Source organism: Garra rufa, chromosome 18 (genome assembly GCF_049309525.1).
Source record: "Garra rufa chromosome 18, GarRuf1.0, whole genome shotgun sequence".
NCBI classification, from domain to species: domain Eukaryota; kingdom Metazoa; phylum Chordata; class Actinopteri; order Cypriniformes; family Cyprinidae; genus Garra; species Garra rufa.
Genome location: NC_133378.1, coordinates 13,632,670 through 13,649,914, shown reverse-complemented (window position 1 = coordinate 13,649,914; position 17,245 = coordinate 13,632,670). Strand labels below are relative to the sequence as shown.

The 17,245-nt window shown below is 37.0% G+C and overlaps 2 protein-coding genes across 2 annotated transcripts in view; both read right to left on the bottom strand.

Moving 5' to 3' along the window:
- The window catches only part of cc2d2a (coiled-coil and C2 domain containing 2A), a 49,952-nt gene extending 47,956 nt beyond the window's left edge, over positions 1-1,996 (bottom strand). The window contains exons 1-3 of the mRNA XM_073822651.1: positions 1,892-1,996; positions 1,729-1,804; positions 1,414-1,470 (exon numbers count right to left, since the gene is read on the bottom strand). Of these exons, the coding sequence (XP_073678752.1) occupies positions 1,414-1,470; positions 1,729-1,804; positions 1,892-1,905 (147 nt within the window). The 5' untranslated portion in view covers positions 1,906-1,996. The remainder of the gene's footprint in view (positions 1-1,413; positions 1,471-1,728; positions 1,805-1,891) is intronic.
- Positions 1,997-6,765: 4,769 nt separating this feature from the next.
- c1qtnf7 (C1q and TNF related 7) lies at positions 6,766-11,036 on the bottom strand. The gene is made up of 2 exons (XM_073823854.1): positions 10,775-11,036; positions 6,766-7,557 (listed from the first exon to the last, which is right to left on the bottom strand). The coding sequence occupies exons 1-2, from the start codon at positions 11,004-11,006 to the stop codon at positions 6,932-6,934; spliced, it is 858 nt and encodes a 285-aa protein (XP_073679955.1). The 5' UTR covers positions 11,007-11,036; the 3' UTR covers positions 6,766-6,931.
- Between the last annotated feature and the right edge of the window lie 6,209 nt (positions 11,037-17,245).

Genomic DNA, 17,245 nt, shown 5'->3' with positions numbered 1-17,245 from the left:
AAAAGATGTGTAGAAAAAAGTGTTCAAGCAATAGGGATACCCGCAACCCTGGAGAGAATTGTGAAACGAAGCCCATTCAAAAATGATGGGGGAGATTCACAAAGAGTGGACTGCAGCTGGAGTCAGTGCTTCAAGAACCACTAGGCACAGACGTATGCAGACATGGGTTTCAGCTCGCATTCCTTGTGTCAAGCCACTCTTGAACAACAGACAGCGTCAGAAGAGTCTCGCCTGGGCTAAAGACAAAAAGGACTGGACTGCTGCTGAGTGGTCCAAAGTTATGTTCTCTGATGAAAGTAAATTTTGCATTTCCTTTGGAAATCAGGTCTCAGAGTCTGGAGGAAGAGAGGAGAGGCACAGAATCCATGTTGCTTGAGGTCAGTGTAAAGTTACCACAGTCAGTGATGGTTTGGGGTGCCATGTCATCGCAGCTGTATACCGTTTTAGAGCACTTCATGCTTCCTGCTGCTGACCAACTTTATGGAGATGCAGATTTCATTTTCCAACAGGACTTGGCACCTGCACACAGAGCCAAAGCTACCAGTACCTGGTTAAGGACCATGGTATCCCTGTTCTTAATTGGCCAAGCAAACTCGCCTGACCTTAACCTCATGAAAATCTATGGGGTATTGTGAAGAGGAAGATGCGATATGCCAGACCCAACAATGCAGAAGAGCTGAAGGCCACTATCAGAGCAACCTGGGCTCTCATAACTCCTGAGCAGTGCCACAGATTGATTGACTGATGCCACGCCGCATTGCTGCAGTAATTCAGGCAAAAGAGCCCCAACTAAGTATTGAGTGCTGTACATGCTCATACTTTTCATGTTCATACTTTTCAGTTGGCCAAGATTTCTAAAAATCCTTTCTTTGTATTGGTCTTAAGTAATATTCTAATTTTCTGAGATGCTGAATTGGGGTTTTCATTAGTTGTCAGTTATAATCATCAAAATGAAAAGAAATAAACACTTGAAATATATCAGTCTGTGGGGAATGAATGTAGACATTATACAAGTTTCACTTCTTGAAGGGAATTAGTGAAATAAATCAACTTTTGAAGATTTCTAATTATATGACCAGCACCTGTATATAACAGTCAACATTTGAAGTGGATCAAAAAAGTCAAGAACTGGTATTGTTTCGGTTTTAGAACAAATTTGATGAAAGGTTTTGGTCCACTTCAAATGTTGACTACTCTATATGAGCTGCTGTTAATCATGCCAGTTTGTTAGATTATTTAACATGCAGTAGTAGTTTTTTCTTTCTTGAAAACGGTCAGCGTAAATTATTTCACCCCTTGAAAAAAAATCTATTTCTTTAGCTAAGTATTAGGACAGAAGCACCACTGAAGAACAGACTAGCAGGAATGTGTTAGTGCACGACAGGAAATAGAAAGGGTGAGAACAGAACCAACCTCCACCGCAGTGTGATCATTCTCCTTAGACAGATCCCAGTCTGACGGAACCAAAGCCTACAGCACATCAGCACAGACCTTACATACACCGCTTCATGCATGCATTCTCAGTGAAAGTGTATACTGTAGCTTTATATGCATTGCACTCTACAGTATACCTGATATAATAAACATCTAACATATTCTAAAAACTTCAGATGTCAAATACACCAAATATGAATGATCATGTGCAGCACCTAGAAAAACTGGTAATGAACAACAAACACAGTAAACGGCCATCATTGTTTAATATGCTGTAATGCATAGTGTTTATACCAGTTTATCATCTCGGACTCTTCCTAAAGTCTCCTGCAGTTCTCTCCTCTTCTTCCTTATCTTCTCCCGTACATCACTGATAACAACACGAGAGAAAACTTAAGTAATGAAACAATCACATTTTACTTTTTCATTCTTGAAATACTAAAAACAGTAAGATTACCTGGGCGATGACATTTTGGTGCCATGTTTACAATATTTAACGTTATACGGGATATCTTCCCAAATTCATTTCAGATTAGGAGTCACAGGAACTTCTTGGTGAAACTGTAATAAAAGCTTGAATGAGTGAAGTTTATAATAGAGGAAAAGACTGCAGACGCGGTCTATAAACACACATCTGATGTCTCTGTTATACAGTCATTTCCAGCGCATTAAGAAAATCTTTTAACAACAGCAGACTGTAACGTTAGTTTTTCGAGGCAGGAAATAAACATAACCCTGAACAAAGCTGAACGCAAAGGCTTTCTAGACTTCTAAACAGTACGAACGACAATAATTCACTCAAAGAGCAACTACTGAATCTTTATTTTGGTAGAGTTTTACCGTCATGCGGCGTCTCGCTGCCTGGTAACGGATGTAAATAACCCGCAACCGAACTCAGCAGTTTGCGTCCGGTCCGTCCCACTCTTTGTCAGAGCGTTTTTCATTGGCCTAGAGTCCCGTCAATCATCTAAATCTGGAGACGTCATCAGGCTTGAATCCGATCCTGCGTAAACGTGTATTTGATGAACAAGAAAGCTGTTAAGTGTAATAATGTATGTAAACATTTTTATGTCTTTATAAAATTTTTATTTTATTTGTATTTATTTGCTCTATTTACTTTTCTTTTTCAGTTTCTTTATATTTTTTTTGTCTTTTTTTTCCTTTTGTTCACCCCCTGGCTACTGTAAAATACTGAATTTGAGCTATTAAATAAAATAAATAAATAACAAGAAGAAAAGAAGAATACCAACGTGCAGTAAACGGTTAAAAAAAGCGTTTTATTGTTAAAATGTTTTATTGTTATGTCGTTTATTTGGTCGTGCTGACTCGTGCATGATAATGTTTACAATACTACTTTACAAAAATGATCTTTAATATAAAAACTAAAAATGTAGACTACCCTGTTACACTAAAACCAACTTCACTGCAGCATGTCTTAGTCATTGATGCAATAACTCATATTTATTTAAAATAGAAAAAAATAATGAAATATGAAATAATTTATTTAATTATACTCTATTATTCCACGTTCCTGTGATAGGCTAAACTTATTTAGACAAAACCAACCTTGCATAAATCACATGAGTGATATTTTAAACACAGTATTACCCTTACCAAAAAGAAGTATACTTCAAGTTTATTTTATTAAGTATACTTAAATTCAAGTATATTTTGAAGTATACTTTGTGTAGTAAGTATACAAAAAGTGTACTAGTAGTATAACCGCACCCTGGAGAGAATTGTGAAACGAAGCCCATTCAAAAATGTGGGGGAGATTCACAAAGAGTGGACTGCAGCTGGAGTCAGTGCTTCAAGAACCACTAGGCACAGACGTATGCAAGACATGGGTTTCAGCTGTCGCATTCCTTGTGTCAAGCCACTCTTGAACAACAGACAGCGTCAGAAGAGTCTCGCCTGGGCTAAAGACAAAAAGGACTGGACTGCTGCTGAGTGGTCCAAAGTTATGTTCTCTGATGAAAGTAAATTTTGCATTTCCTTTGGAAATCAGGGTCTCAGAGTCTGGAGGAAGAGAGGAGAGGCACAGAATCCATGTTGCTTGAGGTCCAGTGTAAAGTTTCCACAGTCAGTGATGGTTTGGGGTGCCATGTCATCGCAGCTGTATACCGTTTTAGAGCACTTCATGCTTCCTGCTGCTGACCAACTTTATGGAGATGCAGATTTCATTTTCCAACAGGACTTGGCACCTGCACACAGAGCCAAAGCTACCAGTACCTGGTTTAAGGACCATGGTATCCCTGTTCTTAATTGGCCAGCAAACTCGCCTGACCTTAACCTCATAGAAAATCTATGGGGTATTGTGAAGAGGAAGATGCGATATGCCAGACCCAACAATGCAGAAGAGCTGAAGGCCACTATCAGAGCAACCTGGGCTCTCATAACTCCTGAGCAGTGCCACAGATTGATTGACTGATGCCACGCCGCATTGCAAAAATGTAGACTACCCTGTTACACTAAAACCAACTTCACTGCAGCATGTCTTAGTCATTGATGCAATAACTCATATTTATTTAAAATAGAAAAAAATAATGAAATATGAAATAATTTATTTAATTATACTCTATTATTCCACGTTCCTGTGATAGGCTAAACTTATTTAGACAAAACCAACCTTGCATAAATCACATGAGTGATATTTTAAACACAGTATTACCCTTACCAAAAAGAAGTATACTTCAAGTTTATTTTATTAAGTATACTTAAATTCAAGTATATTTTGAAGTATACTTTGTGTAGTAAGTATACAAAAAGTGTACTAGTAGTATAAGTATATTTCAATACTCCTTGGGAGTAAATTGGCCCATTTTCTAGTATAAAAGTATACTTATGTATACTTTAAGTATAACAGTAGTAAACTTCGAGTACACAACAAGTTTACATCTTTTTAGCTTTTAGTCTATGTTTTAGTATGTTACTAAAAGTGAACTGATAGTTTACTAATTAAATACTTTTTATGCATATTTAGTACACTTTGAAGTATAGTCTCAGTAAATTATTAGTTTAGTAGTTTTATACAACAAGTATACTCATAAGTTTTCTTTAAGTGAACTTTACATCATACTTTAAGTATACTACTATGTTCCTATTTATTATTAAATATTAATTTGTATATATTTTGTTATATGAATATCTGAACTTGTAAACAAAAACATTTTTTTTCTAGCTTCATGCATTCTTTTTTATAAACACTTGAATGTGGGTAAGTGTCATAAATAAAAAATAAATAAACATTTTGAACAAAAAGCCAAAAAAAAAAAGACTATTCATGATAATCAAAACATAGATGGAGTCGATCAACACCCCAAAGCTTGACATTCATTATTACCTCTTCATGGGTCAACATTTTATTCCATAATGTTACACAGTTTTCCATATCTATGGTTTTGGTGCTGTTTTATGTCTGACGATTGTGTTAGATTACATGTGGAAGCATCTGTTGTTTCGGTTTCTTCTTCACATGTGTTTCGGAAATTCTGTTCAGAAGATGTATAACAGCACGCCTAGAGTATAACAATAAATACACGGATTCTCAGAGCACAAGTATATTTAGACTTTTTCTAAGTATAAGTCAAGTATGCTTAAATGTAATTTTAAGTATATTTCTGAGAGCACATTTCTGAGAAGTAGACTGAAAGTATATTTTCCTGTTTTTAGTTTAATAGAAGTATACTAATAGCACACTTAAACTTATTTTTCATAAGGGTAGTGCACTATTTAAAGATTCTATCATTTCTAAACTACATAGAGATTTTACTTCACACCACTTTCAATAACAAACCTTACATCCTGTTTTGATTTAAACCATTAATTGGGCGGTAAATTATAAGATTATAAAATCACTAAAACCCTTGAGAACTAGGATTTCTGCTGCAGTATGTGGTTTAGTGGAAGATCAGATCTGAGCTCATTCACTGTATTTTTGGAAACATCTTTCTGTTTGTTTGCTCCTTAAAACAAATGTGTTCTGCAGTAAAGCTGTTGAGCTGTTTTTCGTTTTTCATCTTTCTCAAAAAATGCAAAAGCAACCACTGCGGTGAGTATAAATTATGTAGGCTATGTTATTTGATTCTGTTCAGATGGCTGTAATCAGAATTCAAAGAGGGTGTTTTCAGGATTTTGAGCTTTGGCTTCCATTTATTTTTCCCAAATGCAAAACAATGTACTGTTGCTGCATTACTCAGTGTAAACCATTTTTTACTTTTCAATCATTTGTTTTGCCATAACAAAATGTCCCACTATTTCTTATCCAGTCAGTGACACATGAAGTGGATTTACGCACTAACATGCACTCATAAACGCACAAGTGCAGAACTACAGGGACATATTGGTCTAATCATCCTTTTTAAAAAACTTTTGAAATTAACCTTGAAACATATGTCTGATTGTTCCTTTTCAAAACAAATCACAATAGCCACAAAGCTTTTATTCAGATGGTTGAACTGTTTCTTCTGACAGCACACAAAATCTCCTTTGACAAATTAAACCGAATTCAAAAAGTGACTCATCAACTCAATAAAACCAAGGGAGTTTCTGTTTAAATCTTTGGGTTCATTTGACACATGAATAAACACAGCAAAAATAATGTAGTATGAGTTGTCATGGCAAACATTGTCATTATGCATTTATTGGTCAGCAAATTAAACAAAATATACTCTTTTGATAATATGCAATATCATATTTCACATGAACATAAATATGTTTTTTCTTTTGTATTTTTAGTAAGAACAATCACATAAATTTCACATTTGCAATCACATGTTAATATCACATGAAACATGTGAAACCCATGTAAACAAATGTGGAAACGTGATCATACGGGATCCACACATTTCTAAAATCACATGTTTCCTATGTGCAAAACACATTTTTCACATTTTAACATGTGATTGCACATATTATTTGTATTTGTGTGTTCTTTTCTGTATGAGTAACTACGTTTATTCATATTAAATATTTACTTACTAGAGATACAAAATCCACACTTAAAATATGTTTACATATATTTTAAGTGGAATATATGAGTCTGAATATATATGAGTCTGTGGGCCATATGTTCAAAATATGGAAGAAGTGGCAAAAGTTCCAAATGAATGTGGACATTTTTTTTTTTTTTTTTTTTTTTTTTTGCTAAAACAGTTAAATCTTCAGTTGAAACCTTTAGCCTTAGGTATTGGATGTATGTAGGAATGTATATACAAGAGTGTCAAAAACAGTGTTATTTTTATGATTTAGTATTTTGCATCAAGAATATAAATGGTGACTTTTAACAAGTTAGAGTCCATTCACACTGGACAAGTTTATCCATAGCACAGCTGAATGCAGGAACTTTGATACATATTTTGTACATTTTTTATTAAACAACTGCTTTTTATACATAGAAAAAGTGTCAAAAAATGTGACATTCATGGTGTGAGATGCTGAAAAAACAGCATGGCTCAATCCAAGATTGCACCATAAATTGATGCTACCACAACAGTTATTAGTAGTCTTCCGCCAACGTATCCATATAGTTTGTATCTGCATAAAGTAAAAACCCAGAGAACAGACTGTCAGCCCAGCCTGGGTCAGCAAACAGGCCGTTCTGGTCCTTGTAGAAGATCTCCAGCCACACCTCATCCTCTGGGTTGAGAAACATCACCAGTGAGCCAGATGCCACGTCATGATTTCCTGTGTTGGCATCAAAAGTCTTTATCCGGTACTGTCCGTTCTGAACCAACCCAATGGCCAAGTGCTTGTTAGCCAGAGTGATGTCATAAGAAAAGTAATATATTCCGGGGTAAGCACAGAGGAATTTTCCCGTCTCTGGGTTGTAGTGGCCACCCTCATTAAACAGGACTTTGTTAAACTTGATAGGTGCTTGCTCAGTGGGGTAGCTACTGGTGATGCCCACAGAGAATGCTGATTTGGGAACCAAACTTCCACATTTGCAGATCCCTGGTTCTCCTGGAGGACCTTGTTGACCCTTATCACCCTTCTGTCCGAGACGTCCTGGAGAACCAGGAGGCCCTAAATCTCCGGAATCACCCTCAGGTCCACGCTTTCCAATGAAACCTCTCTCTCCACGTTCCCCGAGTTTTCCCGTTGGCCCGACTCTACCTCTGAGACCTAAAACAAACACAGGTCTTGATTTTAAGCCAAAATCTTTTCAAACAACATCATACTTGCACTGACCCAATCTGAAATTGTTGCCATTATTAATACAAACCATCATACCCAGAATGTAACATATTTTGATGTGGATGTGGTTGGAAATGTTAAAATGCAATGATGTATATCGTTCTGGAACTTAGAATTCTCCCAGGACTAGAAATCTGTCATTCAGATCATAAATTCTCTCAGTTCTTTATTCTGTAAAATATTACTCATCCTTAAAGGGATAGTTCACCCAGAAATGAAAATTTGATGTTTATCTGCTTACCCCCAGGGTATCCAAGATGTAGGTGACTTTGTTTCTTCAGTAAAACACAAACGAAGACTTTTAACTCAAACTGTTGCAGTCTGTCAGTCATATAATGGTAGTCAATGGGATCCACAGCTTTGAGAGTCAAAAAAAACATACACAGACAAAACCAAATTAAATACTGAGGCGCGTGATGATACATTGAGATGTTAAGTCACAAAACGATCGGTCTGTGCAAGAAACTGAACATTATTCATATAATCTTTTACTTCTGATCCACCGCTATGTGCAACTGTCCTAAATGCGTTTACAACAGCCGGAGTGTGACGTGCTCTTGCATAGTAGATTTGTCGTGCATATACTTCACTCATTGTTTACACAGTGCACAGCGGCTACTCAAAATGGTAATTACTTGTGGTTATACTGATTCTTGGAACCAATTAAAAACTAAAAGATTATGTTTCCTTGCACAAATTTATTCAGGATTGTTGACTTTTCACCGACTACTTTGCCAGAGCACGTTGATGCATCATGGGCCGGCTATTGTGAACGTGCACAGGACAGCTGAACATTGCGGTGGATCAGAGGTAAAAGATGATATAAATACTGTTAATTTTCTTGCACAGACCGATCATTTTGTGTCTTAACACCTCAATGTATCGTCACGAGCTGCAGAGTTTAATTTGGTTTTGTCTGTGTATGTTTATTTGACTCTCAAAGCTATGGATCCCATTGACTGCCATTATATGATCTTTGTTTGTGTTCTACTGAAGAAACAAAGTCACTTACATCTTGGCTGCCCTGGGGGTAGGGCAGGACAGTGGTCCTCCAGAAAATAATTTTTAAACCTCTGTTATACTGCAACGATTCTCAATTCTGGCCCTCTAGGTGGACTTTCCTCCAGAGTTTAGTTCCAATCCTAATCAAGCACATCTGAATGAGCTAATTAAGGTCAAGCTATGGCTATAGATCAAGGTTAAAGCTAAACAGTGCAGGAAAGTGGACATTGAGGGTCAGAGCAGAGAACCCCTGTTCTACTGGGATTACTTTTAGAGCAAGGCTGTCTAGTCTTGGAGTCATGAGGTCCACTGTCATGCAGAGTTTTGCTCCAATCCGAATTAAACATATCTGAACTAACCAATCAAGATCATCAGGATTACTAGAAACTTCCAGGCAGGTGTGATGAGCAAGTTGGACCTAAACTGTGCAGGACACTAGAGCAGGATTGGATAGTTTAGAGCAGGGATGGGCAACTTCACTTCTGGAGGACCACTGTCCTGTAGAGTAAAACTCCAACCCTAATCAAACACACCTGCCTGTATCTTTCTAGCAATCGTGTAGCCTTGATTAGCTTGTTCAGGTGTGTTTTAGTTATGGTTGGAGCTAAACTCTGCAGGACAGTGGCCCTCCAGGACCGAAGTTGCCCATTCCTGCTCTAAATTATCTAGTCCTGCTCTAGTGCAGTGGTTCTCAATCCTGGTCCTGGAGGACCCCTGCTCTGCACATTTTGCATGTCTCCCTTATTTAACACACCTGATTGAGATCTTCAGCTCATTAGGAGAGAGATCCATGAACTGAACTAACAAGCTGAAGATCTCAGTCAGGTGTGTTAAATAAGAGAGACATGCAAAATGTGCAGAGCAGGGGTCCCCCAGGACCAGGATTGAGAACCACTGCTCTAGTGTCCTGCAGAGTTTAGGCCCAACTTGCTCCACTACACCTGTCTGGCAGTTTATAGTATCCCTGATAATCTTGATCGGTTAGTTTAAGTGTGTTTAATTAGAGCAAAACTCTGCAGTGGACCTCATGAAGCAAGACTGGACAGCCCTGCTCTAAAAGTAATCCCAGTAGAACAGGGGTTCTCGACTCTCACCCCTTTAGGACCGAAGTTGCCCAGCCCTGAAATATACTGATCTTAGATCAGTTTAACATTTTCTTGAAATACGGCAATATGCTCTATACTGACTGGTAACAGCACACCCCTTCCTTGCAAAACTACTGTCCCTGTTACAAACGTAATCACTTTACACGTTACAGGGTAAGGTGAAATATCCCGGACATAGCACCTAATAATGTTATTTTTCTGTGCAATATTCATCCGATTGTGTGCAATCTCAACTCCAGCCCTGGAGAGCCTTTGCCCTATAAAGTTTAACTCCAACCATAATTAAAAACAAATCCAGGTCTTCAAAAGTTTTGTCTTATTTTTAAGGTTGTGCCTTCAGGACATTACATTTGTCGGCTGCATTAAGGATGTCTCATTTCAGAAAAAATAACCATTATAAATCTGACTGTTACTCCTAGTGAGCCATTTCTTACTGTAGTTCTTTATTAATTTGTAATGGAATGATGACTTTTCTGTGTCGAGACAGCCTCAATGATGTATAAGGCTGACAAATGTGACTTATAAAGAGTTTAATCAGAATTTAAGCCAGGAGTGTCCAAACTTGGTTCTAGAGAGTTAAGCTCCAACCCTAATTAAACACACCTGAACCAGCTAATCAAACTCTTACTAGGCCAGGGGTAGGCAAGTTCAGTCCTAAAGAGCTACTGAACTGTAGAGTTTAGCTCCAACCCTGAATAAAATCTCACCTGCCTATAGCCTTAGTAATCCTGAAGACACTGATTAGCTTGTTCAGGTGTGTTTGATTAGGGTTGCAGCTAAACTTTGCAGGACAGCAGCTCTCTAGGAACGAACTTGCCTAACCCTGGCCTAGGTGTGTTGAGGCAAGTTGGAGCTAAACTCTGGAGGACAGTGGCCCACTAGGACCAAGTTTGGACACCCTTGGTTCAATCTAAACCCTGCATGGCAGTATCCTTCCAGGGCCAGATTTGAGGAACCTCGACCAAGAACCATTTTCAGATCAATTTAGTCTCGAACAGCTTTACCGTAGAAGCTGTTCATTTAGGTAATTCCTCTACCTGGTTCACCCTTTTCTCCCTTTTCCCCCTTCCGTCCATCCCTCCCATCTCTTCCTGGGATTCCGACATGGCCATCCTCCCCACTAGGCCCAGGGGGTCCGGTCTTTCCCGGTGCTCCTGGCAAACCTGGAATGCTACATATAAACTGAGGTGGGGCTCCTTTGGACCTGGCCTCCAGCAGCTGACCCATAATGCACTGAGAAAGACAAACCACTCCTACAATTGTCCACATCCTCAGACCTAAGCATAAAAATAAAAGAGGAAAGATTAAAAAGAAACCACATTGTTTACCCAGTTTTCCCTGATAGCATACATACATCTCAGAGACATCTATTTGACGTCTGCATTTACATCTGGAAGACGTGTTTGCTCATTTGCAATACATCTATAGGATGTCTCCTATCAGATGTCATATAGACGTCTATTAGATGTCTTTAATATGTTTATGGTTCAGAAAGTATATAAAACTGACATCTTACAGATGTTTGTACACAGCAGATGCTTTCCAGATCAAGAGATCTTTAACAGACATCTTGCAGACATACATGTCCTATCTGGGTTCCTTTAAGGCCATACTGTTGACAATAGTTAGACCCATCAGTGGCTCTGATTAGCTGTTCAGCTCAGTGATCCAGTGCATGAGAAGAAAAATAAAAGTGACAAAAGCAAGAAAGCCAAAGAATACACAGAAGCCTCTTGTCATTTTAGATCTTCATCATATCTGAGTATTCCAGTCGTGAACAAATGTCATGGCCATCTGGAATTAAGTGAAGACCTGCTGATCAATATTACTCATATTCAAAATAGTAAGCAAGTTCAGCTTTGTTTACTGTTTGTATTTCAATAGTATTAGTCAAATGATGAATGCAGACTACTGCCACCTGCTGGTATGGAGAGCTATTTCCTTGTATCTGTGTTCAGACACAACTTTATGGCCTAAATGCATACGATCCAAGATTACACACAGTCAGCTTTCATTGCTGCTTCTTTTATGTTAGTTTAGTGTGTCACGGGCTTTAAACAAGACTACTGGCACTCATACCAGTTTATTTATATGGGGAACAAGAATAGTCTCTAATCTGGAACAACTGTTGCACATTTCGTGGAAGAGGATGATTCGGTCGTTGAGCTTCATTAAAAATCGTTTTATTGTTCTGACTGTTTGCTGACCACACAAACACACTGATGTTATTTGTGTATTAAATGTGTATTATTGACTCTGGGCTGTGGGTTTCCCTCAGCCACCTGAGGTCGCTGTTTTCCCCTTCCCTTGCACTGCACTTCCCTGATTATATACACCTGTCTTGTGATCGTTACACTCGTCTCAACTCACACCTTGGGCTCGTTCTTCGTACCTCGCTAACTCAGTTAGCTGGATTTGATTGTTGACGATTCCGCGTGATCTTGGATCGTTCAGTTCTTCGAAGCTCATCCTGGACTTGCTGTCATAGCAACAGGTGCGCAAGCTTAAACCTGCTCGGGAGCATTTATTTCATGTAAACAGGATTTAGGCTGCGCTCCTAGCGGGTTATGATTGGTTGAAATGGCGAGGTCACATCTGATTGGTCAAAGAGCACGACTGACACGGACTGACTCACGTGGGAAAAGAAAAGTATTTTGCAAAAAAAGTGTAAAAAATAATTACGACGATTCACACACGAATGATGACCACAGCTACACACACATTATATATATATAGCCTATATATACAGTTGCAATCAAAATTATTTAACCCCCCAGAGACTGCAGTACTTTACAAATGATTTTTGCTCTTTCTGAAGATACAGGACTAAATTGCATCTACAACAGTTTTCTGGCATATTAAAAGTGATAATGTCAATATATAATGTAATGTTTTTGAGTTATAGGATTTTTTAATAACACAGATATGTCAGAATTATTCAACCCCTATTCAACATTGCTGTTAAGACAGTTATTTTTATGGTCAGGAACAAAATTGAATTAAGCCTAAAAATTGAATTAAAACATAATTAAGCCTTTACAAACTTATTAAAAATGGAATTCGCTTGGGGTGTTACACATAGTATACCTTTAGCCCATACAAGTGCTGAAGATGAGTAGCAAATATGGTAAAGTCAACAGAGAGCTCACACTAAATCAATAGAGAAGAAATAGTTTGTTATCTTAAAACTACATGAAGATTTCTAAGACAAGTTCCTAGAGACACAGCTGGCAGTCGTATTCCTTAGATTAAAGTGTGTTGAACCAGAAAACCTTTGAGTCTGTTGAACAAAAAAGCACAATATCATAAAATGTTTGATCAGATCAACTGAGAAAAACTTGCAATGTACAGCCAAAGACTTGCAAATTGACCAGACGAAAGGAGGCAAAATATTTCAATGCTGTGTATAAGAAGGACACTAGACAAGTATGGACTTCATGTTGAGGAATCTTGCTGAATACCATTCTTGACCAAGAAGAACAAAAAGCTGACTTGAACATGCTAAAATTAATTTAGTTAGACCTGTGGAGTTCTGGAAGAATGTTTTATGGAGTGATGTGACCAAACTGGAACTTTTTTGGATGTATGGATCAGAGGTATGTCTGGTGCCAAAAAGACAAAGCTTAAAAGCAGAAGAACACCATCTCCATCATCAAACATGGAGGTGGGCCAGTCCGTTATGGGGTTGTTCTACTGAAAACATGACCATATAAAGGATATCATGGATTTATTAAAGTATCACACCATTTTGGCAAACATTGTGATGCCTTTTGTGCAATGTCTGAAGCTAATAATCAATGAACTTTCCTGCAGGACAATCATCCTAAAGTATACATTCAAATCTACTTATGCTTGGTTCAGGGATCAGTAGAATGTTTTTTTTAATAAGTGGCCTGTTCAGTTTCCAGATGTAATTCTCATTGAAAATACATGGTTGAATTTGAAGCAAGTGGCAAAGTAAAAACCAAAGATTATCAGTGATCTGAAAGCTTTTTCAGGGGAGGAATAATTTAGAACATGAATGTTTAGAGCCAATTCGATTTTTTTTTATTATTATTCATCAACTTACGTTCTCAGAATTACTCAAATGTGTCTTAATAAACTTTCTTTAATAGTTTACTGATGCCTTTGTTTAATTTGTTTCACAATATGTTGTTCTCTGTAGCAAAATGTCTTGCAGGTCAAGGGGGTTGAATAATTTTGATTGCAACTGTATATATATACTGTTAAAAAGTTTGGGGTCAGTACTTTGTAATTAATACTTTTATTCACCAAGGATGTATTGAGTTAATAATTAAAAATTTATTCAAAGTTAATAATAAATAATTTACATTGTTATTAAAAAAATATATATTTTGAATAAACACTACTTTTTAAACTTGTTATTCATGAAAGAATCCTGGGGAACAAATAACAGGTTCCAAAAAATATTTGGCAGCACAACTGTTGATATTATCCAACACTGATCATTCTAATAATAAATCAGCATATTAGAATGATTTCTGAAGCATCATGTGACACTTAAGACTGGAGTAACAGCTGATAAAAATTCAGCTTTTCATCACAGGAATAAATTCTATTTTAAAGTATGTTAAAATAAAAACCATTATTTTATATTGTAAAAACATTTTGCAATATTACTGTTTTTTTCTGTATTTTTAATCAAATAAATGCAGCCTTGATGAGCATAAGAGACTTCTTTAAAGACTATTACAAGTCTTACTGACCCCAAACTTTTAAACGGTAGTGTATATAAAAATAAAAATATAAATAAAATAACATATCAAGGAAAAAACATGTAACATGGGCAGCACTAACGCATTTAATTTGTCTGCTTCTTTTTGCCAGCCGTCTCTCCTGGCTTTTGCATGCTTTGAGATGTTTCCTGTCATTTTAATTAAAGACTCAAATTCGGCATAACCTTCCAATAAAAGCTCTTGTTCTGCTTGGGAGAAAAACTGGGCACGTTCTTTGGCCATGCTGAACAGCCAATAACAGCGTTGCTAATCATTGTTTCTACTATCGATACATATCCCCTTTTAAACCAACGCATGAACGCGCACTTATCTCAGATAACTCAATCCAGCGATACTAATCATAAACAACAGGTGTGTTCGAAGAACCCAGTTAGCCGGATCATGATTAGCCCGATGATATCATCTTGGATGTCTCATTTGATCTTGGATGTTTTAAGCAACGTACGAAGAACGAGCCCCTGTTCACTATTATACAGACTTTAAAGCTGCTCATCTCTCACTCCTCATTCTGGCTGCATTGTCTTCGTGTGTGTTTCTCTGTGTTTTGATCCTGCTCTAGATTGTGTTTCAGTTCTGTTTATTTTGATCTTTGATTCTAGTCATGTTGTGTCGTGTTGGCCTTTTGTTTTGTTTGTTTATTTTTTGTTACATTAAATATATACTTTCCTACATTTGGACCCAGATCTCCTCCTTCCCAACGTGACATTATTGTGTGTTAAATCTTATACATTTAAATATGGTTAGTGCATATGTTTTTATTATTTGCTTCCTACTGGGTCATATCAGGAAAAAGATGACGTTATAAAATTCTAGCTACTAAAAGAAATTTCAGACCAACAGCCAAAACTTACCAGAGCCAAGTTTACATGCAACAAGAGAAATGAAAACAATACTAAGAGTCTTAAAAATGAAGAACATGCCCAGTCTTGAAAGAGACAAAAACAGTGGTAGAATAACACATGCATTGTACTGTACTTAAAACAAGACTGCACAGCTTCTGAGCACATGTTTTCTATTGGAAAATAACTACATGAGCAGTTTATTATGATTACACCTCTGACTTTATCCCCGGCAAGTATTCCAATAAGATTACATATTGTGTCCTGAAGAATTCAGATGTGTGCGGACATGCGATTACCTAAACTGTGTGTATTCATACATCCACAAATATGTTAAACTCCTGCAGGGCTTTGTGTGTTTTGCCATCAGCTCAGATGCATGGTATGCAACAGAAGTCAGACCCTTCTGAATGATGATATTGTAATGGGTCTGAGGCTCTGATCCAGCTCATTCCAAGATTACAACATCACTGAACTACATCAATAAGCAACATGGGCGTACGATTCTGAAAATACTGATTCTAATACTAAATTATTGTCATATGCTGTTGTATATGTTAATACTGCCAAAATAAATGGCAAAGATAAATGTATTCAATTGCTTTCATGAAGAAGCTATTTAGACTTTTTAAAGAATTTATTGTAATGTTTTTTTTATCTACTAGCATATTTTTTGATGCATAATTTCAAGTAACAGGTGTATGCATACCACATTTTGTAAGGCTTTTTGTAATATTTGGGCAGATTTTGAGTCATGAAATTGTGGCTTCTTTATTTTAGTTTGTATAATTAGCCAAATACATCTGGTAATGCACAGAAGAGCAAACAAGCACACATTGGACTACAAGAGAGTTGGACTACATCCATGCTGGTGTGCTCATCTTTGGCTTTCTCAATTGTGCCACCCAAATATTCAGACTAACTGATTTTAGCACTCAAATAAACCATTGAAATTGTACACTCTTAAAAAATAAAGGTGCTTCACAATGCCATAGAAGAACCTTTTTGTCTAAATGGTTCCATAAAGAACCTTTAACATCTGAAGAACCTTTCTGTTTCACAAAAGCTTTTTTTTTTGCGAAAGGTCTTTCAGGTTATAAAAAGGTAAGAAAGAAATGATTATTAAAGAACCTTTGACTAAATGGTTCTTTGTGGAACCAAAAATGGTTCTTCTACACTCTAACATCTGAAGAAACTTTCTGTTTCACAAAAGGTTCTTTTTTGGAGAAAGAAGGTTCTTCAGATTATAAAAAGGTAAGAAAGAGTTGTTTATTTAAAGAACCTATGACTGAATGGTTCTTTGTGTAACCAAAAATGGTTCTTCTATGGCATCGCTGTGAAGAGCTCACTTAAGTCTTGCTAAGCTGTGGTGCTCATGTGGTAGATACAGAGACAGGTTTTAGTGAATCTCTATCAATAAAAATTATCAAAAATCATATCAAGATTACATATAGAACTCATATATTCCATTTATAGAAATCTGCCCTTCATATCTGTACAATCTGATGAGCCAAGCACAGCTGTGACAGCAGATTGGACCATAACACACTTTTGCACACTCTTAAATCCGGTTTGTGATGGAGAATGGAATGAAACATCTGTGATGTTCAGCCTGAGTGTGAAATGATAGTACCAAACATTTTCCCTTGAGAGACAAACACTGTTACTATGACAACAGTGTCAACTCTGTCCCATCACAAAACTGCAGTCTGTTAATGGAAAAGTACACCCATAAAAAGAAAACTCATCATTTATGAAGTCTCATGTTTTTTCAAACCTGTCTGTCGTTCTTTTGTGGAAAAAAGAATGAGTGAAAATGTTTGGAGGAAGGTTTGTTTGCTTTTTTCATACAATAAAAGTAAACAATAGTGATCCATAAGACTTACGCACTATTGAAAAGCACTACAAATAG